This window comes from Notothenia rossii (genome assembly GCF_949606895.1).
Source record: "Notothenia rossii genome assembly, chromosome: 7".
In the NCBI taxonomy this organism is placed as follows: domain Eukaryota; kingdom Metazoa; phylum Chordata; class Actinopteri; order Perciformes; family Nototheniidae; genus Notothenia; species Notothenia rossii.
In genome coordinates, this window is record NC_136905.1 from 70,272,155 (window position 1) to 70,296,442 (window position 24,288).

A 24,288-nucleotide genomic window follows, 5' to 3' on the forward strand; every position below is an offset into this window, starting at 1 on the left:
AATGGAGCTCTGCCCTCCGGCGGCCGCAAACGCACCAGCAGCTGTTGATTAGGCTCTTTCTCTTTTTTGATTCTTTCCTATACAGTTTTAATGGCTTTTACACGTGACTTGTTTTTACCTTCAACACATGCGACTTGAAACTTAGCAAAGTAAACTACTTATCATAACACATAATAGCCTTGCTCTGTCCAAATGAAACAAAATCTGCCTAGAGTTGGCCTACTTCTTAATGTTTATTTACAAATACTCTTTCAGTTGCTGGTTATTTCATTGTCTATCACTGATCGTAAAATTGAATAGATCCCTAGGTAAAAGGTATCTCTGTGGCATCATCACCTAATTACATTGTTGGTAAAAGAAAACAAACAAACTGGGTAACATTCAATACTCAAAATAATATTACATGGGACGACAATTAAAAAGTTAATCTTTAAATCAAATTGGGTATCAGGCCTTTTAGTGGTCTTCACCTTAGAACTTTAAATTCCTTATAAGGGGAAAATGTAAAATTATCAGCCCCAGCGGTTTGTATAATATACTGTACGTGACCCAGTTTGAAGATTGAGCTATTCCACCAAAACCGACTCCCATCAGCCCACTTTATCTTCACAAATGTTCTTTCTAGAGCCGACATAATCAGCTTTTACTGAACATAGCCACTACACAAGGCATTGTATATAGCCTAGATATACAAATTAGAAAATCACACACTTGCCTATAATGGCTTTACAATAGGCCAATATGTAAAGCTTACGACACCCTCTATTCACCCTTGATGGGAAGAACTTCTAAAATAAATCCTTTAATGGGGAAGAAAATGAAAGAAAGTGCTGGAAAGGGAAAAAGATGGGCTCCATTTTCCAGGATGGAGTGGGCAGACATGCAATAGATATTGTATATGTGTAGAGAGCAGGATTAGATTTTCAGTGAGCAACGAGCAGGCGCTGTGAGAGGACTGACATGAAAAGATAAGCAGCTGGATAGGAAAACTGCTCTGACATGGACAATGTGCCAGTCAAGGCGACCTACTGTATTATTCTGCACAAAAGTATGACATTCGTAACACCTTGGCTCCATATCAAATCACATTGTGGGAATTACTCAAGCCTTTATTGCTTCTGTGTCAATCTTTAATGCCTTTTCCCGCCTCCTTCCTCCCTGACTGACCTCACCTTTACACTAATGATGCCATGGGAGGAAGGAAGAAGAAGACCGACCTTTCTACATCTAATCTATATGTTAATGGGTCATATTTTGGACACAGAAGTAGAACAGGATTGTTGTAATTCAGCAGACATGCAAATATACTAAAGTGGGTGAAGTGTACGGCCATTCGAAAGCAGGAAACCGCACTTTGCAGGTCAGTGGGAGACATTGTAATTTGTCAACCCTTTACTACTGAGAAAAACATTCCATTTATCTAGTACACCTGATCACTACTATGAAAACCCAACAGAGCTACGGTGTGTTTAATGGACACACACTGTGTATCCTGGATTGTGCAGAGCTGTGTTCTCTCAAGCGACGACAACATTAATCACATCTGACTTGGCCGCTGAAACATCCATGTACACCCTTCCCCCATTTCCTGAACAACCAAGAACTCTGCTCTACTCTTTCCCTGTGTACAAGCCTACACACAGTTGTACTGTACAATACATACTATGTCATTCAATGTTATTCTTTTGCTGTCCTGCATTTTTCCTGTTTCTTCCTGCACTTGTGTCTCTCCTTTCCTGTTCCTTTCCAAGTCACAGCAACACCCCGATCGATACCTAGACCAAAATAAACTCTGCTCAGGAGATCTGGCGTCTGCTGCAGAGTTTACACAAATGCATGTGTTGTGCCAGTCCTCTGTGTGTGTGTGTGTCTCAAAACGGCAGGTGACTGTGCTCAAACCTGTGTTTCAAATGACCCATTTCCCCTCAGTTAACATGAGGAATAGGTTTAACATTACCAAAGATACTTGTCCTCAAAATTTGGGGCACAGATGGAGGGCTGACGTCAGCAGGGGCATGATGCCATGATGACGTGCTTGTCCCTCCTCACTTTATGTCCTCACACACACAACACACAACAAACACACACAACAAACACACACGCACACACACACACACAACACAAATTGATCTCTTTGGAGGCCGCCTCACTCCTCGCTACTTCACCACCCCTGCCCCCCATTTCTCTCTCTTTATTCTTTCTCTTATATCTGTCTTGCACCCCTTGTTTTCCCCTTCCATTGTTTTATGTAATTAACTCTACTTTTGCAGCTTAACTTCCCAATTCTCATGACCTTTGAGGATTGTCTTCACCTTGTTATCAGGAGCACCATTCATAACATTAGCTAATACTGCCACCTGCAGGGCATATGCCAAACTGCGTCTATCTAGTTTCTACTGTGCCTGAAATCAATATTTGGAACTAACTGTAAGTATTAATAAAGTTTGACTTTTGTATACATTAATATCCAACTCCAGAGCCATTATTAATGTTTTTAGTCTTAGTTTCCTGCGTTTCAGGGGAAATGATTAATTTTTTTAAATAAAAATTACATCGGATAATAGAAAAAGGAAACTTTCTAAAACCCGACAGACGTGATAATAATCATAAATTCACTTCAACATACAACATAATATAGGCTAATAGAGGTGTTTGAATTGTTTCATGAAGTATTTGGGCATAAATGGTCTCTGTGTTTTGGTGAAACTAAATTTGAAACCCCCTAGCACCTCAGGTAATCTGCTTTTCTAAAATGGTTATTTCTACAAGTGCTCCTGTCTCCTGTGGATACTTTCTTTATCCCCAAAGATAATTGATGGGTCCACCATTACACTGTTGTCTTCTCAAACAAACATGTGTTCTTACAGTTTGGCTGTTGTTGGCTCATTTGTTTAAAAACTGCACAAAGCTGGTTGGATTCGAATATTTAACAAAGTGCGATACAGATAAAAGCTCAGGTAGAGTATTGGCTTAACTGTTGTCAATCCGTTTTAAGGATGTGTAGATTTAATGTGTACAAAAGAAAATAAATGTAGCATAAAGATGGAAACACTGGGTTTAACTCTTTGAAATTACAGTATAGCTACCATGTCATTATTATTAATGTGTTGGGTTGAAGGTGTTCTGGTGCCAGTACATAAATTACAGTGATTTAGGTTTCAGTTTTAAATGTAATTTCCTGGCAAATCCATTATAGTATGATATGATAGATAATGGAGGTGTGGTCAGCAGCCCATCTGGTAATAACCACATCCTATGCAGATGTTGGCAGGGCTGCTGCCTCTGTAATTGACAACATTTAACTGTTTTTCATCTTGCTGAGTCATGTGTGGTTAATCTGAGAAGGGAATCACGCATGGACAGAGCCAGAGAGGAAAGGAAATAGGAAAAAGAGGAGATAAAACGGCAGGGAGAGATGCGAGAGATAAAGAGGAAAGTGATTGAGTGGGTGAGTCAGTGAGAGAGTGAGAGAGTGAACAAGACAAGGGGACGTTTTTTTCTATTTATAACTGATTGTTATAGTTAGGGCTTCAGCTTCTCTCGCTTGCGGGGAAATTACCCTTCACTTAAATGCTTAGCTGCACACACACACACACACACACACACACACACACACACACACACGCACACGCACACGCACACGCACACGCACACACACACGTAATGCAGACACTTTCACCCATACACACAACCAACGGTGTGGGCTTGTGTCACATGACTTGGACTTGAGTCACAGTTGAGGGATACATTTGGAAAATACAAAAGACCTGCAACTAAGCTTGGACTTTAACACCAATGACCTTAATTGCCTAAATCCACTTTGTTTGCAACAATCCGACAGCAGGAGAGAACCAAAGAGTATTTGGCTGGACACAATAGCATTGTCTTATTGGTGGGCATCAAAAGCCCAATTGCACTATGCCCAACATGCAGGTCCAAATGGCTTTGAATAGGACTTGAAACTAAAAGTGAAGGTCAGTCTTGACTTGGGTGCAAATATTTAAAACTCACTTGTGACTTTCAATACGATTATATCATCCCACCTCTGCACACAACACATCTTTTTATAATTTGCCTCCATATCCTGGAACATCCAAGTCACATGCAGCTCTGTTGTGTCTACAAATATTTCTCACATGCGGACACTGTTAGAGAAGACCCTCCCACCTCCACTCATACAGGTTTTCTCTCTCATTTCCTTGCTTCTCTGACATATTTCTGATTAAAATGTCTGCATTGTCATTCAGCATAATGTTCATGAAACCTGAGGGATATTCTCTCCAAGTCTCCATATAAGGGCCCAAACTGAACCAGCTCCTCTTTGCAGCTGAATACCTCCTGGGTGAGCTCTCCCAGTGGAGGGCTCAGAGTAAAACAGGATGGGCCGGATAGACCCCCTCCCTTTAACATATACAAACATACGCAGACACTAATCTGAACAATTAAGCATGTAGCACCGATAAGCACCTCATCTGTCTCTCTTGAACACAGGCGCAAAAGTAATTGCTTTTTGTTTTCTCTTACCCGTTGGAAGCCCCTCACAGTCAGACATGGCCAGAGAGAGAAGGGGATCAGGACAGAGTCTTCTCTTGGCAGCCTGTTGCGTCTTCTGAACCTGTGCCTGCTTGTTTTCACTACAGTATCTCTGGTCTGTCTCGATGTCACACACTCACTCTCTGTTTAACTTACTTCACTTTCTTTATCCTGTCTTCCCCCCCCCCCCCTCTCTGTCTCTCTCTCTCTTTCTCTCGCTTTCCCTCTCTCAACAATCTGACCAGTGGCCAGTGGATATGCCAATCAAACATCACACACTGCGCTATTGGATACTAAATTTGTAACTAACAACCCTGCCATGGGATAAGGTTTCCCTGAGATATGGCAGGCCTTCTTAGACATGATTTCATTGGCTTCTCATATACAACACATGCCGCACAATTAAAAGGAAAGAAAGAAGAACAGATGTTGTTTACATGTACAGTTTTTTACATGTTTCACTTACTAGCAAACAGGAAGGCAGAACAAACTCGGTATTAAATAGTTGTTTTCCAGTATACTTTTCTCCTTATTCCTTAGATCCTGTAACAGAAAACACACACCGTTACATTTCTTATCCCTTGAGAGACAGGTCAGCCAATCCCTGGCATATTACAGAATAGCTGAGTTATGTTTTTTGGCCGCACTAGCTCTTGTTTCCTCTAGGTGGCACTTGTGTCTCATTGAATGGTAGCTTGTTCACATCAGGAGAAATCCTTTGTTGTCTTAGGTTTCTCAAGAAGCCTGGATACCAAGAAATGTCTAGGGTCAAGTGACTATGTTCTCAAGACTGCCATTCTGACAGCTAAACTTAATCTCAATGGTCTGTTTTATTTCTAATAAATAGGCCAGAGGCAAAGTTTCCAAGGAGTTGCTTCTGCTGCCAATTCCTACAAAACCCAAACAGACGGGCAGGGAAGCAGTAAAACAGAAAGATTTTCTGTTCGGTAGACCGACAAGAAGTTAAGACGCTTCATTAAGAATAATCCATGTAGGAGAAAAAGCAGGGAAATCCAAAGTTCGCAGCCAGCTTTGTGTTTCTTTCTAAAGCCTTTTCATAACGGAGGAGACAAAGAAAAGTGCACGCCAGGCACTTCGTAATGCTGTACAGATTACCGGCCCACTTGAGTGCACAAACGTTCCTCAGAACATACTTAAGCTTGTCGCCAACCTTTCCAAACCCCTCATTCCTGAATAACTTTTCAGCTTACTCAGCTGACCCTTTGTCACTTGACTGGGAGGATTATCACGAGGGAGAGGTCTAGCATGTGACTGAGTGGGGTCAGGCGTGTCCAGCAGGAACAGTGTCAGAGGTCAAGACTTAGTGCCAGTGACATGGGTTATCTTGAGATTTTGAGAAAACACAGGGGATGAGATGTTGGAGGGTTTCTTGCTTTGTTATCTGTCCTGTCAGTGACCACCCCCAACTCAGCACAGCACCCCGGCCATCACACCGGGACCAGTTTAATGTTTGATCTCCAGCTCTTGTTTGCAGAAGAGCCTGAAGCCTCTGTTGCAAACAAATCCTAAACCTTCACCCCATAAAGACCTCTCGACCCCTCTCGCTCTGGCAAACAGAAAGTGGATCATCTACTCCTGTGACTGTTTTTACTCACTAATTATGGCATGCTATTACTTCGGCTGAGGTAATATACCCCAGAGTGTCCAAAATGGTGCACAAATGATGCTTAATTAGACTGTAAAGTAGTTTAATGTGAGTTTTCAGGACTTATCTTGCATTTGCTATAAACAATGCAATCATTACCTGCACTGATGAACCAAAGTCAGGCTGAAGCTGGACATTCGGGAACATATTTTTGGTCATTGTAATAACATGGTTACTTTAACATGGGCTCACTACAGGAGATAATACCTACAACACACAGGCTAAGTAGTTTAGTCAATTTAAAAAAAGCCTACATTACAATAACAAGAACGATAATATGCTCCTAAAGAGAGTGATCGGAACACCAACACTAAAGGAAAAAGCTATGCTAAGAGGCACTAATAGCTGTAAAAGGAACGGTACAAGATGGTCAAAAATACCCTTTTATATGATGTGACAGTTTGTCAAAAGACAAGAGGTCTAACATCTATGAAAACTTTCAATTGAACTTCATGTGGATCCTTGTGGATCATGTTTGGAAGATTCTTAGAAGTGTTAGAAAATGTGTCTAAAGTTAGTAGGTCTAATTAGCAGTTGTTCATTGTCAACTGTGTATGTTTCCTTTGATAATTCACACAAAGAAGCTACTATTCTGCCTGTTATCTGGACATGAAGAAAGATCAAAGTGGAAGTAATAACTGCCCTGCATTTTGTCATTAGTCATCCTCTTCCACAAACTGCATGGTGGCCTCTAGCGCATTGCCCCTTCTCTTCATTTTCTCTCTCTCCATCACTGTCTCTGTTGACCTCTTACTAAACCGCTCTCTCTTTCTACAGATGTTTTTCTTTCTCTCCCCTCCCCTGTGTCAGTGTCTCTCAACAAGTTGCTTCCACTTTCTTCAGTTCACATCCGCTCGGTGCACCAGTGTTTATTTATTTATACTACGCTCTCTACAGTTAATTAGGTGCAGTTTATATAAGATGTACTCTACTCTATTGTTTACATTCTTTGCTGTGTGCATTCTACATTTATTTTATATTGTACTCACTATGTATTAAAGGGAACATTACTTTACCGCACTGTTTTTTCATTTGTTTGTTTTATCTGCAGGTCCCATTTTGCATTCCACACACAGAATGGTTTCGTATACTGCAGCAGTTTAGATTGATGGTGTCTGATTATCTTGCGAATTGACAAGCGTTGAAATATTTGTGTTATAGTGTGTATAATGCTACATATTAAGTCTTGAGATTTATGTTTTAGGTGAAAAATCACCAACAGATTTATCATTTAGACATAACAATTGAGGATTTCATAGATTTGACCAGTTAGCAACTTGGTGTTGAATCAAAAGTTTGAAAAGTGACAATGTTATTAATCATTCAAAAATAAAACCAGATAACAAAATTATATCTGGTGGTATCCACAACTTACAAAGTTGATATGTTGCTATTTTAGCTGCAGCCTGAACTAAGGTATGTTTTTTGGAAAGCCTCACTCCAACCAATTATAAGGAGCTCTTCTCACACTGCATAAAGACAAAAATAGTCAATATATATTTTTGAGTTGTGCCTCTATAGGTGAATGCAAAAACGGAGCATTAAGTTAATACGAGTGAAAAGGCCTCTAGCCTTCTTTAACAGGTCTATGTTAATGATCCTCCCATTGCAGCAGCAGTTGTGTATGCAGGTACTAATGAACTCTTAATAGCGTTAAATCTAACGGCCTCAGAATGATTCCCCTAACTGTTTTATGGCTGTGTGGGCAGAAGCCTAATTGGGGACTTGTGGCAAAGAGCTCTCTTCACAGCTCTCTACAGGTTTAACAACCTGCACAATGCAACTGAAGCTGCGCTGCATTGTATCAAAGAAGACAGAAAGCAATTAAAGTAAGCTCATTTTATATTCCCTGTCATGGCTAATATGTTTGCCTTTTACACATAAGATGACAAGAGACTGCCGTATACTGCATCTGACATCTATACTACCAGACATCTGGTAACACACACAAAAGCTAAAGAGGAAGCAGTATAGCAAATAGTAAAATAATAAAATACTTTAGGATTCTGATTAATCACATTTTTCCTCATCTGGTATACACGTGTTTTTTTGTGGCAAGTAGTCTTTAAGAGTTTGACAAGATTAATGGGAAGAGTGGTTGTTAATTGTGCGTGAAATGAAAAGGTCAAATGTTATGTGCAAATTAAGGGTTGTGTTTGAATAAGTTGGAAAAGCTTATCAAATCAAGAGTCCTCAATGAAATGTATTGTGTACAAAATTGTTTGACTCAGAGAGGGGTCTTGGTGTATTTCCGGTAGAGGATTAACTGTAAAGAAGGAAGTCTTCCTCTGGCTGGGGGCAGTGTGTCCCCCTGCTGAGAAATGGCCGAGGTGTGACGGAGGGGATTCCAGACCACGCAACAAAAGGCAGGCACTTTGATTTGAAGAGCAGTTTCACTCAGCAACAGACACACACACACACACACACACACACACACACACACACACACACACACACACACACACACACACACACACACACACACACACACACACACACACACACACACACACACACACACACACACACACACACACACACACACACACACACACACACACACACACACAGCTCCTGATCCTAGGCAGCCCTGCCCTCAGGTCTCAGCTGGTTGAAAGACGGGGGAAACTCCAGATACTTCACAGCAGTTGTGGGCTGTGACTTGGAAAAAAGACGGTAGCAGTGGAAGATTGGCAGGAGGAGGACACTGGTGGAGGGTTGAAGCTATGTATGGAGTGGAACAATTTAACAGCAGCGGCAGAGGCTAAAATTAATTGTAAAACTGTGAAGTTTTTGGCCTGAAGGAGCGTTTCATACAGAGAGGGAGGGCAGCAGGCAGCAACAGGGGAGCACGGGTGGGGTGAAAGGAGGTTCTTGAGACTCTGTATGATGGATGGACTGGTGAGGAAGAGAGGTGGGGGAGGTGGGGGAAGGTTCAAAAGAAAAATGACCCAGACTGCTGCTGTGTTTCAGTGGGAGGGAATGCAGGGCCGCAGAACATGTGGGGATCTCATAACCAAAAAAAGGTTGTGCAATACCAACCCAGTGTGGCTCCAGACATTCAATGGAGAGAAAACACCGGTATAATTAAATAATGTTTGAAAGCTGGCTCTGAACTTTTTTTTTTTTTTTAAAACAAGTCTCAATTTTCAGGCAAATTGTACAGCAATGCAGTTTCGCTTTACATCAGGAAGCTATGCAGTGGGTCCATGGAGATGTCACTGGATACAACGCTTAGCTATTACACCTTTCAAGATGCCTCTGTGGCTTTAGTGGTAGGCATAAACCTTTTGACTGGGGTTAACTTCAGGGCTTTTAAAACATGATCTGGCCACCCCCCCCCCCTAACGCAGACAGGCAGAAATGAAAACCTCTCCTCACACACACACCTACTTGCTCTCTCTCCTTCAGGGCCTGCTAAAGCCATTATGGCTCTAAAAGAGATTGTATCAGCTCCAGGCAGACAGGCAAATAGTTAGTTAGATATACAGACAGCGACCTGCAAACTAAGAAGCCTCTGTGCTCGGGACGGGCCGGCTAAATGTCTGGCTACTCTTCAGAGGCTCTCAGGTGTGACCGGCTGGTCTCCTATGTACCGCAGCCAAGGCGGCAGACAAGCACAGAGGTGTTCTGTGAGCCCGGAGTCGAGTGAATATCTGCTCTATCTCTCCCGTCACAGGCCGCATACGCTCCTGTGAGCAACTCAAACACAAGCCAGATCTTCTTTCCTGCCGAACTATGCAGGCTTTCACTGAGTTAATGCATATTTTTAGGCTGAGCCAAGGTCAAACATTCTGCCAAAGACCTGCCTGACACGTAATTTCTCCCAGCAGCAGCTGCGGTTTCTTGCATTTGATGACTAACTTTGCATTCGAATCAAAGACTTAAGCTAGACCACAAATGCATTGCAGCAGGATTTTAAGAGAGGATGATAGGTGCTTTGGTTCTTAGTTTACTCATGTCTTTCTCACTGCACTAACACTGCTACATTGGTGGAGCCTGAACCCAGAGAAGAGGCCCTTATGTCCCCCTCCCTGCTCTTGCACACACACAGAACTCTTCCCTAAAATTGCTGATGGCTTGTTTTCATGAACATATATTATTTCCAGATGGAGGTCATGAATAAAACCCGACGGAAACAAGTCGGGTGAAACTGGAAACTTAAAAAAACAGAAATGGAGGGTATGGAGCTGAGTAAAAAAACAATCTGTCTGCACCCCCGCTCTTTCCCTGAACCTTTTTATAAAAAAAATATCAACTTGTCAATTACACGGTTAAAAACAGAGGAACATTGTACCACACATGAACATAAAGGGAACAATACCACATGATGGTTTTAAACATTTCACCACGATGCAAATTATGAAAACATCCCTTAACAAAAAATTGACTTTCATAAGTAAACAAAAAGAAAAGGCTCAGAGGGGCTCAACCTTCAAACCTCCATACATATTTCCAGCTATATAAACAAAGTCAGAGGGAAGAAAGAGAGTACTTTGAGACTCAAATGAGAATACAAAAAGTACACTGTGAAGACCTCCGCTTGAACAACTGCCGTTTATGATGCTTACTCACCACACACTACAACATTCGGAGCATGAACATATCACACCGTTGTGAATATAGACTAAATTCAACAGTGAATCCATTTCTTCATCCCTTTGCCTTTGAATTTTTTTAAATAAAAACAATGTGCGCAAGCTACAGACTTTGCCAGAACATCCATTAGCTCTGTCAAAGGGAGCGCCAAGACCAAACAGTCAGACGCCAGACGTTTTCTTCTCCTAGGCGACGTGGAGGAGGATGAGACACAGCTGGAAAATTCAATAAATTAAAAGCTTATCACTTGGGGAGTTGTGTGCTCTGTATGATCATGTGTCACATACTACTGAATAAATGGTTTGAAAGTTATGCAGTGTGATCAGCTTGAGTCAGCCATTAATAGCTACTTTTGCTCAAAGACTGGAAAAAGCTAGCCTGGCTACCTCAAATTGTAAAAAATCTTTTTCTAAGCATCTCTAAATATTAGTGTTTACCAAGATGTGAAACAACACCGCTTTTGTGACACACTAATCCTTGGCAGTGACTTAGTAGCAGTTACTTCTTTCTAAAAGCTACTTTACGTTTGGCACAGCCCAGGCCAACTGTTTTTCCATTTGAGAGCCTGTATCATGGCCTGTATCCATGTTAAGCTAACTGCTAGCTTAAGCCTTGAATTTACCAGACAGTTACCATGTGAGATTGGTATCAATCATTACAAAACCATTCTTCAACTGTGTCAAAAACTTAAATAAAGGAAACCAAAAGGCTCTCTTTGTGCTAGCTTAATTGGCTTCATCAGTAGCTACAGACATGACAGAGCTATCCATTTTCTCCTCTAACTCTCCACAGGAAAGCAAATAAGCCTTAATTCCAGAGCCATTCTTTTTACAAATCGAATGTTGATTGTTTGGTGGCTATCTGCATTTCATTCACTGAGGTAGAAAGCCTATTTACTGTTGCATAGATAAAACACATCTTGTGGGGGATTATTTCCCCCACATCCAACCAGTCCTTCTAGCCAGTCCTGCTGTGTTGGTCCAGTGAGTTGGTTTGTTCTTATCTCATCTGACTCAGACTTCTTATCTCCACAATCAGACTCTAATCAGCCAGCTTTTTCCAGACAACAAGGGACCAACATGAGGCAAACAGGACCCAGAGGCCTCCAGTGTCTCAGTCATCAAAGTGTAATTTGTAGAGAAGACGTGCCCTTTCACGTCAGTGGTTGTATGGATGAATGGCAAAGGAGTCAACACATTCAAACATATCTCTATTTCATTTCACTTTTGTTTAGTGTTCTTATTTTTTTCTGATAAATGTTTATACTTTATTTTAAATTTCTTCTCTGGTTTCCCCCCCTTTCAACAGCAACAGGAAATATATAATGGGTGGGGGATGCCGTATTACTGAAGTCTGGCTCATATCAGGTCATCACTGGTATTTGGTCTGCTCTTTCTCTCCCACCAGATTCTGTTGCTGCTACAAGTCCTGACTTTACAAATCCTTCAACCTGCCACCCTGCAATCCTGCCCTTATCTCAACCTCACCCGGCTCCTCCTGGCAGGCACAGATGGCAAGCCCATTCGTGTGCTAACCACAGATTGGGCTCTGATTGTCCTGATGACTGCCTTTGTCTTACAGTAATGCCCCCTCTCTCAACATGAGAAAGGGAGGGTAAGTAAGCTAATTTACATGTATTAATTAAGCCTCATAATGAGCTCAGCATGACAGGGCATTTGAATGCATTCCTCTGGTATTGTGCAAACTCTGCAGAGCTCCGTAGGTTTGCAGTCTCACCCATTCAGATGGGAAAAAGATTGTAGATGTGGGGGCACGCGAGCAGATAAAGGATTTAAAAACACACAAAACCAGGTCAGTATACACATGCAAGTTTCACCTCCCCCGCTGACAAACACACACACACACACACACACGCACACGCACACGCACACACACAAAGGTGCTAATGAGAAATAAACAGGCTGTTAGTTAAAAGGTAGACTAAATGTATTAAAAATGCAAATGAACACAACAGCAAAAGGTAGAAACAATACATTTATATAATTACAAAATTGTAAAACTGTACAATTACAATAAGTGAAGTATAAAAGAAAGTGAATAATTTTTCATTGAAAATAAAAGTATCACCCACAAGGTGCACGTAAGCTATAATGCACAATCATGTAAGAACAATTACATTTCATTCGATCACATACATATTTATGAACTAAGCAATACAAACTAGGTTTAAAGAAGTATGTAAAAAACAGACTGATCTGGAATGGTCTTAATCATTTGCTCATTGTTGATGTGGAAATGCTTACATGGTTGTTGCCATCTCATACCACAGCGCAGCTAAGCAGGGAACCATGAAAAAAGAGCCGCAACCTCAGCGCATTAACATCAAAGTGTATTTGTATAAGAGCTTGTTTTCTTTTCTCGTCCTCAGGCTTCAAACGCTGAGCTGCAGCCGCTGTTCTTATTACCTCTTTGGCTTAAAAATCCTACTATGGGGACCCGGCCTCACAACGAAAGCCAACACACATGGCAAATATAGGTAGAAAAAAAAACATGTCGAGTGCACAAGGCTCTCCCTCCTTAATTGTACCTGAAGGGAAATCCCTTTAAATAGTTGGCAGAGGCAGTGAGCTGGCAGGCAGATCAAACAGTCACTGAGCAGAAGCCCTATAAATACATCACATTCACTTGCCTCACTTCAAACGCCTCTTCAGCCCGGCCCCTATACGCTCCTCCTGCAAACCCAGACAGCCGAGCAGCCTTCATCATGTTCACAAGGAGGAACACAGTTCTCATCTTAAGCGCAATGTTTCGCTAGTTATTTCTCATCCCACTCTGTTGCTGCACTGAAACAGGAATGTTCTGTTTTTGTTCCTCGCGTCACACTGTGGAGGTTTCAGGAGCTTTGGTTTTCTTCACATACACCTCTGATGTCCCATCGGGCACCAGATGACTGAAGCTGCTCCTGAAAGAGGCCAGGAGGCGACCTGCACAGCACGGAAAAAAAGAAAAAGAGGCATGTTAAACACATCTGCAACATCAATAAAGTAACAGGTCTTGACTTGAGTTCCTTTAAGAGAACATTTAAAAGCTTCATCAGATTAAAAGAGCTGCAGCTGAATATGTTTACTCAGCAGTCTTAGTCAGAAGTGATTTTGTGGGTAATTATACATGCTTATTATTATAGAGTAATTTGTGTATTTGGATGATTTAGTTCATGTAATGACTTTCCACATTAAAGTGACACACATGTGTAACTAGCAATGTGTTAAAAACATCTCCAAACAGAATAAAAGAATAGAAGAAGTTTCTCAGTGGCTTTACTAACCTGTCCATGTCTTCTGCCCCGTCAGAGTGAAGCTGTTGCACTGAGAGTGGGAGTTGCAGATGAACGCTGCCTCTCTGGCGCTGTGGACGGACAGCAGGCAGCCCTGCTGGCTGTAGGACGGCCAGCAGCGATACTCCGTGTCCCCCGAGGTCCCCATGCCTCGCATCACGGTGTAATCTAACCACAGAGGAAAAGATGCCACTTCAACACATGAGGCTACTGAAAGATTTCCAAGTGCTCTCCAAGGATAAGATTCAAGTTGAATCATTCCTTTGGGGAAACCAATACTGTGCAGCATCAAATGAAGAGAATACAGATAAGATCATGAAAAAGAACCACAAAAAAACAGTTGAAGGTGAAAATACAGCATATTACACTTTGTCATGTAACTACAGAGCTCTCACTGACTCAGGATAACTAATATGGTTATGATTGACAGGTTAAAAAGGTAAAACATAAATTCATTTATATTCACTTGTTTTTTAAAAGTAAAATGTGAAATCAGTAACAACAGAAGAATGTGTTTTTTGTATCACCATGATAAAATAATACTATAAAAGAAGTGATGTAAAACGTACATGTACCACAATATAGAGGTGTTTAGTTAAACCTCTTAAAACCCTGAGATGTGCCTCAAAATATGCATGTACAAGAAGCTTTAAATGTTCATCTTAATTATAGCTGCCATTTTCTTTTCATTTTCACATGCACAAAAGAAAAAGAAGAAATTCTTCAAAACTGAGAAGCTTGAACCATAAAACCCTTGTAATTTTTGTTTGAATAAAGTCTACGGTAAAATAGTTTTTGCATGATACATATTAATGGCCACCCATAACCTTGTGCGCCTATTACGGTCTTTGTAAAAATCTGACAACATTTTGAGCTTTTCTCCAACTAGCTGTTGCTCCACACTGAAAAATCACTTCCCTCCACCTTCCTCCTGCCTAACATTTGCGTCACATTGATCATTATAACTCTTTCAGTCAGACTTCTTGTGGATCTGGCCTTAAATCATCTGCTAAACATTAGCAGGAGCCATGAGAAAGAAGCATGCACACATGTGTCCGCATACACACTCTCTCTCTCTCCCTCTCTCTCTCCCTCTCTCTCTCTCTCTCTCTCACACACTCACCAGAAGAGGACAAAAGCCTACTCTGTGAGTCTGTAAGAAGTAGGCACCTCGTTACAAACTGTTAACCTTCCTAAATGGCAGGAGCCAGTGTGAGTGTGTGTGAGGGTATTGTTAAGAGGAAAGGGACACGAGGATCTGCCTTCTGGGTTTGAGCAAAGGGAACAAGGAGAAGGAGTGTTTCGAGGATCCTTCTCAGGGGAGCAAAAAGAGGCCTGTTGGGGAGCTATAGGGTGGCAGGCCTCAGCTGTCGAGGAGACAGAGACGTATGAATATAAGCTCTATGTGTGTAGGATGAAGGACGGGGACACAGCTTTGCAGTGAAAGTAACGCGAAGAATTTATTCATGAATGTCAGGACCTAAATGAATTCACTCCTTGCCTTTTTTTACACAACTAAATTCATACTTTTAATTAAATACGTCTTGACCAGATTTTGTTCTCCTCCATCAAAATCACAAATGATCTCAGCTGTAGAGAAGCTACATTCACAACATTACCAATGAGTCTCCATCTGTCAGCAATTTCAAATTAGGACTTGATGAGAGTATTCTCACACATGCACACAATTTCGATGAGATGTGTTGCTATTTGGCTTGTTTTATCAAGCTTCGCTGGGTCTTTGGCTGCAATTCTGTTTTTTTCTCTCCCAGAAGAGACATATTAATGAGCCAATGTGTTTTTAACACAAAATTGCACCATCCTTGCTTCTCTCTTCTGGTTGTTTATTCCAATAGCGCAACAGTTTGACATTTTGGGAACATCAATGTTTGCCACTAAGGGAGAGTTACATTAGAAAAAGAATAGCAATCACATGTTTGTATGAGTCTGTATGAATAAGAAGCTAACGCTAGTAGCTAGGTAGCTCGGCTAAGAACAAAGAGTGGAAGCAGCTAGCCTGGCTCCGTCTAACTGTATCAAAGTCCACCTAATTCCACTTTTAAGGAATAATAACGACTTTGGAGAAAGTATTTCAACAAAAATATAATTTGACAACTCAAAAACTAGCTTTTTAGCAGATACTTTGAATTTTGCATAGAGCCAGTCTAGCTAATAGCAAACGTTTTCTGTCCTTGAGATAAATTAGCTGCATGTTACATACTACATTAGATACTGTTAGGAGTTGTATAAATGTTCTCATCTAATGCAGTAAATACATGTATTTGACAATATATTGAACTATGAATAAAACTCAACCAAGCTAAATTACATTAAACAAGGTTATACTGAAGTGCATTTAAGATGTTAACAGAACACCTCTGTTTAATATATCGCACACACTCATTTTTTGGAGTCTTATCACACACACTTCGCAGCAGCAGGGTTGACTCATGGCACCTCCTTGTTAAGCTAGAACATTCCCTCCTGGTGTCAGCCTCAGCGCCCAGGCCTCTTTACTCTGAATCTGTGATTAAATTCACAAAGCGCTGCTATATAAACAGTCCAGCATCTGGGGGGACGGAAAATCTCACCACAGGAACGCAGCCAGTCATTCTGTTATTAATATTTCATAGAGCTGAGAGGAGCGGCAGGAGCGGGGCCGCAGTGAAGTGAGTGGAGGGAGTTGAAGAGAAGAAAGTGAAGGACTTTCAGTGCTAATACTGAAAGCATACAAGTATGACTTAAAGTGTATAAAGAAAGTACTTTGTGTGAATATTCTGAAAGTATGTTAACTACTTGTTCAATCCAAAAAGGCAAAAGTTGGACAAAAAGTGTATCAAAACAATCGACTATCCTGAAAGGCTGAACAGAATAATTCGATGTAATCCTAGCACTTTTTTTTTAAATGAACGCCGACTGCGCTTTCTGAGCCAGAGACATGCAGGATTAATCCCGCTTTGTTAGTCTTGTCCTCTCATTCCAGCTGCCTAATAAACCTGTCAAAACAGCCAGAGCGGCAGAACAACCCCCCCTTCATTTTTCTAAAGATACAAAATGAAAACAGAGGTATAGACTGTCTGAGTTTTCCCTAAAAAGGGGAGGATAAAAAGAGCCAAGCATTCTCTCCAAGAAGAAAGGAAAAGGGTCTACAAGAGGGCCCACTGTACTTTATAAAAAGCAGGCTTCATTCCACAAGCTCTTACCTCTGATTATTGATGGAGGCAGGTTGTCCAGGTGCAGGCCAGACTTATAGAGCAGGAGGATGTGTTCAAAGGCCTCCAGCGTATGATTGATGTCAGCTTTTAGCTCCCCTGGGCACACAAGATGCATTAAAATCTGATAAAATGTCTAACTGACTACATGCTTATTGTCATACTATACAATATGAATGATTTATTTTCCCTTCACTATGTTTTTCCTCTCTTATCCGAGTTGTGTGATCTCAACAGATTACAAATTGTTTTCACTACCTTGTAACATGTCATGAAGCATCTTGTCAAGCTCATTAAAAAGAAGCACTTATACTGAGACATGTCATTACACGACTGCAATAATGGAATGATTTGCTTTCTGATCTTCAATAGTGAGCGTCCTGTCATGTCAAGACATCTCTCATCCTCACCTGTGGAGTTCATGATGTGGTCTACCAGGTGTGTAAAGCCAGGCGGGGCCTGGTGAGGCAGCAGGTAGGTGAAGAAATACCTAAGGCCAGGCAAAGACAACTCAGTCAGACAGACAGACAAGCCCCATCACATAGCACAGAACATGACATGTCTCACACCAGTGTTAAAACAAACAGTCCATAAAGCTGTCTGTTTTTAAAACTACTTATTTTCCACTGAAACTACCAATTTATTTACCACACCTCCTTCATCAAACCTCACATTTCCAGCTGTAGGTCTTAACCAAGACAACGATATTTAAACAATCATCCATGTAGCTGCTGTAACATCCATCCATCACAAGTCTATTATGTCGTAAACGTGTCACTTTTCTTACCTATAGGCATTGTAGATGTTCCTCTTCTCGTTCAAGCCCTCACACACTCCCTGAGCCGAGCACGGCAGAGTGAAATTTCTGTGTGGAAACTGAAGGGTGCAGTCTGCGTGTGTCTGACAGGAGGTCTCCTCGGCGCTGGCGTCGTCCAGGTCGGTGAGCTTCAGCTCCCCGGACACGGTGACAAACTGCCGGGGCTGAAAGTCCAGCAGAGCCACGGAGCCAAGGGGAGACTGGGACAGGAAGTGGAGGAGCCGAACCAGGTCCAGACACACCTGAAGGAGATTAAAATCAGATGGATGACTAGTTGTTTATGTGCACAGTAACATGCAAACGCCAAAAATGTAGTTATCTCATACGCTACGATTTGATTGGGAGAGTTTGCTCATATTTTATTTTAGTGTTATGTAATGGTTATCTTTTAGTTTTGTTGTTAGTTCAGACACAAAAAAAGTTTACTAGTAGGAAAAACACATCAGTAATTACAATGGAAAACCTGAAATAGGGATTTTTTATGTTGCATTTATGCTTTAAATAAAGACTTAAATGATTATTTGATGAAAAAGAAATAACTCAAGGTAATCAATAACTAAAACAATTGCTACTTTCAGCCCTACTTGTAGCCCTGTTTTAGTTTTTGTACTTCAACAGAAATGACTGGATTACAGGCTTCCCTCCAACTTCGTGCCACTTGTTGTCAAATAAAACCCTTTAATAAAATGCTCGGATACCCAAAGTAGTTCATGGTGGTCAAGCTGAACACTGCAAAAAAAGGTTAACCATTGGACAATTTAATTAAGTTTACTATATTGCTAAAAATGGTGAAACATAAAAACCCTCAGAAAAACATTGCGTTATTCTCTTTTAAGACGTCTCTGCAGCCACATTTGCAAGCCATTTCCTGAGACTGCTTTTATAGTACTCTTTAAATCCTACAATAAAACAGAAAAAGAAAATAAGTAGACTACTAAGGGCAACATAAAGGCATTAGCCACGCACTGACAGAGCATGAAATGATTTTGTCACACTACAAACATAGCTGCAGTGTAAGGTAATGCTCGGGGTCTCTTGGACGTCACTTGGTGGGATCCAAGAACTGTAATAACAGGCTGGCTGAAACCGAACACCCCTGGATTACTGTAGCCAGCGCAGATGCAATGTAGCTGAAAGAGGCCGTGCAGCTCCGGGGGGGTATTATGAACGGCTATTTGGGTGATGTAGCAAAATGAGGCCCATAGTTGGGATGATACTTGCAGACCGTGCTGTTACTTTTGCTAATCCGAAAAACAAAGCATGCACGACCCGGCATCCATTCTTTCCTTTCTTTGTTTATTTTGGGTAAATATCATATTCACTCACGTGGAAAGGCATGGAGGTCCCCGTTCCCTGTGTACATGTATGCCAACTACTTTTTTAGTTTTTTATGTTGACATTTATGTACAACAGGAAAAGAAAGGCTAAGAACTGTTAACATCTACATCTCAGTCCTACGCTGTTTTATGTTTTACCCTTCTCCTTCCTGATCTGTTTACCTGATTTTCATCTTGGTTGTTTTTATTTCTCATTTTATTTTTAAATATTTTTTTTTCTCTGAACTTTTTAGAATAATGGCACTTCTATTTATTACTGTCGGAGTCCGATTTCTATGTACTCATAATTTATCTTTGCATTCTATTTCTTATTTTCCATTTTTTTTAATTGTGTTTATAAACTAAAATCTCTCTCTTTTAACACACCCATGCACAAACACACACGCTCAGATCCCTGGAGTGTAAATTCAACCTCTGTTGACTCCAACTGTGAGCATACCTGTGATGGGGGTTGACTAAAACTCTGTGTGTGTGTGTGTGTGTGTGTGTGTGTGTGTGTGTGTGTGTGTGTGTGTGTGTGTGTGTGTGTGTGTGTGTGTGTGTGTGTGTGTGTGTGTGTGTGTGTGTGTGTGTGTGTGTGTGTGTGTGTGTGTGTGTGTGTGTGTGTGTGACATGACATTCCTAGCCTGCAGTGGATTAACTCCAGGACCCATCTCCATTCCAGGCAGGGCCTGATCAAATACACTGAGGGACAGATGTCAGACCTTCAGGAGTTTCAAATGTCCGCCTCCCTCATCTCTCAACCTCCGCCTCTACTGCCAAGAGGAGCGAGAGCCTGCACATCCATAACGTTTAAAATATGTGGCAGAGTTTCAACTTCCCCCATTCGCAGTGTAGTGAAAAGGATAAATGACAAGACCATGCGCATTGAACAGCTGAAAGCCGGATCTTACCCGGAATCTGTCCTCCCAGGGGCTCTGGAGCAACTGGATCATCTGGAGAGGATTCCCCTGCTCCAGGATGACAGTGACTTTCTCCCCCTCTCCTCCTCTTCCTCCAGCATCTCCTGCACAGTGACCTTTGAGCTGCGGAAGTGAAGAGTAACTGTAAGTTAGTCACAGTGAAAGAGAAAAAATGATTTCTGCCTTTTCATATTAATGTGCTCTGTACACTTTAACTTAATCGACTCATGAGCTGTTGGACACACCGCTGTTACGCGATTGCTGGAGTAACAAACTTGTCCGTTTAATTCAAACTAGGTCTAAATTGGGCTGTAATGGCTTGAGTGAATAAACTCTGTGGGGGTTTCAGATGCAACCAGGGATAGAGAGAGGGGACAGAGGCACATTGTCTGCTCTTGCCAAACTGGACCCAGAGGTCAGAAGAGGGTCAGTGAATTTAATTTAATTACATGGGAAGGTTCCTGCAGAGCCAGTGTGGCCCATCCAGCTGTGTGAGACAAAGGGAAATTTGAGAAGGAATATGGAAAATCTTAATAATATTCCAGCCTAGCACCAGTGTTTAATAGTGACCAGAAGTCTCTAATGCATTACAATGTATTGTCTATAACGTTTATTTGATATATAGACAGAAGTCTTAAATATTCAAGAGGAAAAAAAAACATTTTTTTATTTAAATGTAAGCACATAAGGCAGACAGAGGGAGCAGTTTACCTTGATGACGTTAGGATGCTGTAGCCTCTGCAACAGGACTATTTCTTTCTTCAACTTGTAAGAAACAAGTTCACGGCACCCTCGAGGGTCTTTAAAATCCTCCACACATTTTCCCATGTCGATCCCCTGCTCATTGACGAGTTTTAACGCAACAGGCTGACCTCCGGCCAGATTTACTTTGACAACCAGCTTAGTGTATCCAGACCCGAGGACCTCCACCGCCTGCATGTCCACCAGAGACTGGCAATCCATTTCATCCATATGCGCTTTCCTGGAGCCATGCGTGATCTCATTCCAGAGACTGTAATCCATAGGGGAGTCTTGTGTTTGATCACGTTGGTAAAAACTTTCCCAGGTTTCCTCACCATCAAGTAAAAGCAGCGGAATGATTTCTTTGCGCCTCTGGTTGAGTTGGTAAATCAACGCCCCGTGGAGCGACGCGAACTCCTCCTCATCACCAGCAACAGTTGCATTGGAAAAGTGATATATTCCTGCTCCAAACTGCTGCACGCTGCTAATCAAGAGTGACACCAAAATAGAAAGAACCACGAAAGCCAGGAGGGCTGCCGCGCGTAATGAGTGGCCCATCCCGGGCATTTCCCTCCCGTGGCACGGCTACTGCTGCTGGAGAGACGCACGGCCGCAGGCTCGGACCTCCGCTCAGCTCAGAGTGAAAGGGCTGCTGACTTCTCTGCTGCAGGAGTGATCAGCTCCTCGTTTCCATCTCCCCGGGAACTCCCTCTAGAGGTGTGTCCTGTCCGCTCGTAACTTTACACCCGCTGAACAACCTCGCAGGAGAGCTCGACCTCATGTTGTCACTCAATCCGCGTGTCAAAGCGCCTTTACGCAGCTGATTTTACAACAGCAATCAGACTCTCCGTTCGCAGAGCATGAAGAAATGCAGCGGCCATTAATATTGTACATTTTTTATTTGACTCAGACACACACAAAAAAACTAAAATTAAAAAGAGTTACAATTTGAAATTAAACTTAGAAATAAAGTATGTTTTTTTAATTAGTATGATGATTAATTTTCAATTCACTATGCTTTGTTGGTATTAATGTATAAGTAACTATGCATTAAGTAATGATGACATTATTAAGAAAAATAACAATTTCATAAAATCAAGGAATATCAGGTTCATTTAAACTATAAGCTTATTTTAGCCTTAAAGTGATGTTAAAAATAAAACACCATACATCAAAACATTTCTTTTGATTATTGGATAGACAAAGAAGATTGGAGTACTGCTGTCACTATTACAATATGTCCAACAGGTGGCAGCAAAACACCTTTTGTCTTCAATCACAAACAACCACTGACGAGATTGTTTTTATCACTGATCAGAACCATTATAGTAACTTAAAACTCACACAGTTTAAAAGTACCCTGCTCTTTGCCTCCATACAGTTCCACTCTTTCAATTTCCTGTCATTATTTTTCCAACTGTGTTTGTTTCACAGATCTTGAGGCTGCACTGAAGCTGTAATGAAGCGTTTCCCTTCGCATCAGAGATCTGCCACAGGAAATTACCATGGCTGTCACCTCAGAACCAGCCAGAAGCCACCCCCCTCTCTTCAGCCTCTCATTATATGTGTATGTGTGTGTGTTTCCCAGTACGTGCCTGTCAGGCTTTGGTTATGTGTTATTTGGAATATTTTTTTCTTGAGTGTATGTGTGGCAGCTCAACAGTGTAAGTTAATCAGTGTCTGGAGTCAACAAGGCATTATGTCAGCTGCAAGACAGGCTGCTCAGAAGCCTCCCTGCCAACCAACAACACAGCAGCCTTGTTGAATCAAAGCACAACAGTGCACAAAACAAACTTGAGAATGGAGATCACAAAGAAAGTCTAATCTAGGAAGCCCACTTATAGCTTTCAGTGCTTTCAGCTGCAGCTATAAACATGAAGTCTAAAAATCTCTCCAACTCAGATTCTGACTGATTCCCTCTCTCATAGCAACTCTGAGTCAGTCGTCTCATTTCACCATGAATCAGTTTTGAATCAATCAGCCAATCACGACTCACTGAAGCACATCATTGAGATACAAATAAAGATATCCCTCCTCCACTGACTCTGCTTCTCATTTAAAACCATGGATAAGGACTTTGTTCTCTTCCCAGACTTTCTCACATCCTACTTTTTCAGATCTTTGCCTTTATTCCAATAAATCTATTTCCTTTTTACTTTCCTCTGAGGTGGCCCCTTAGACACGAGGGCTCTGCGCCATGATTCATATTTATAACAAGAGTCAGACCAGCGGCCGCCTCATTAGAGCAAGGTCTGCTGTGTCACACTTTCTCCTTTCTTTTGTGCCGGTCAGCTGTGACTCTCACTTCTCTTCCGAAAAAACCCCAAAGTCAAAGACATTTTTCTTTTCTTTTCCTTTCTGTATCTCTCCTCTTATCTTCCTTATTTAAGAGCTACATTGTCATTAATCATTGAGTAATGACTGCAGGCTTACCACAGGTAATTGATGAATGATTGGCTATGCTTCTACAGAGTACTACTTTTTGAATAAGACACCTTTATGAAGAGTTATGGTTTAAACTTGGTGCATTGATGGATTTTGTTCTCGGTTTATTAGGCACCGTAAGAACATTAAGAACCGTGTGAACATTTTATTTTTCAACTTTCTTATTTGGTAAAGATACAGTAAGGATAATTTAGTCTGTATCTTGAAGCCTTAAGGAATCAATATTAGGGTGGTTTAATCCATCCAGTCTGCAATTGTACTTGTTTTTGATAGGGTACTTGCTTTCAGTGGCCAGTCAAAGGGATTTTATAAAATCTTGCAACCCAAAAGCTGTTCTTATGAAGAGTTTGGCTAATCTATAAAGCAGTTAAAAAACACAACTGGTAAATCCCATGGTATATCTTCAATAAAATGTCTCAGGATTTGATAGCTGGGTGCATTTTTATGCCAGATTCCTCATTATTGATTGACGTTGACAATAATAAATAGCCCAACCTTAATTCACCTCATAAGCCCTGACAAGATAAATCTGTTGCACATTCATATTATTCATGGGGTATGATCCACAGCTTGACGTCCAAATTGAATGATCGTTTTAATTGAACACAGCACCACTGTCTGTGCATCTTCCCCACATACATTAAGCAGCATCTGTAGCTCATGTCCGAGCCAATTAAGCCGACACTAACACACACTATCCGTCACCCTGAGCTCCAGCACCGCGGCCGGTTGGACAGCGAC

The 24,288-nt window shown here is 41.4% G+C and overlaps 2 protein-coding genes and 1 long non-coding RNA gene across 3 annotated transcripts in view; 1 reads left to right on the forward strand and 2 right to left on the reverse strand.

Moving 5' to 3' along the window:
- The window catches only part of eml1 (EMAP like 1), a 49,644-nt gene extending 44,906 nt beyond the window's left edge, over positions 1-4,738 (reverse strand). The window contains exon 1 of the mRNA XM_079694120.1: positions 4,525-4,738. Coding sequence (XP_079550246.1) covers positions 4,525-4,552 — 28 coding nt within the window. The 5' untranslated portion in view covers positions 4,553-4,738. The remainder of the gene's footprint in view (positions 1-4,524) is intronic.
- Positions 4,739-12,780: 8,042 nt separating this feature from the next.
- On the reverse strand, positions 12,781-21,860 carry pkdccb (protein kinase domain containing, cytoplasmic b). Its single transcript, XM_079693586.1, has 7 exons — positions 21,073-21,860; positions 20,353-20,484; positions 18,093-18,364; positions 17,716-17,795; positions 17,297-17,404; positions 14,085-14,261; positions 12,781-13,743 (listed from the first exon to the last, which is right to left on the reverse strand). Exons 1-7 carry the CDS (start codon positions 21,667-21,669, stop codon positions 13,637-13,639), a joined length of 1,473 nt encoding a protein of 490 aa, XP_079549712.1. The 5' UTR covers positions 21,670-21,860; the 3' UTR covers positions 12,781-13,636.
- On the forward strand, positions 20,368-23,145 carry LOC307046917. The gene is made up of 2 exons (XR_013810289.1): positions 20,368-20,505; positions 22,537-23,145. It is a non-coding gene; the product is annotated as an uncharacterized lncRNA (long non-coding RNA).
- The last annotated feature ends 1,143 nt before the right edge of the window (positions 23,146-24,288 follow it).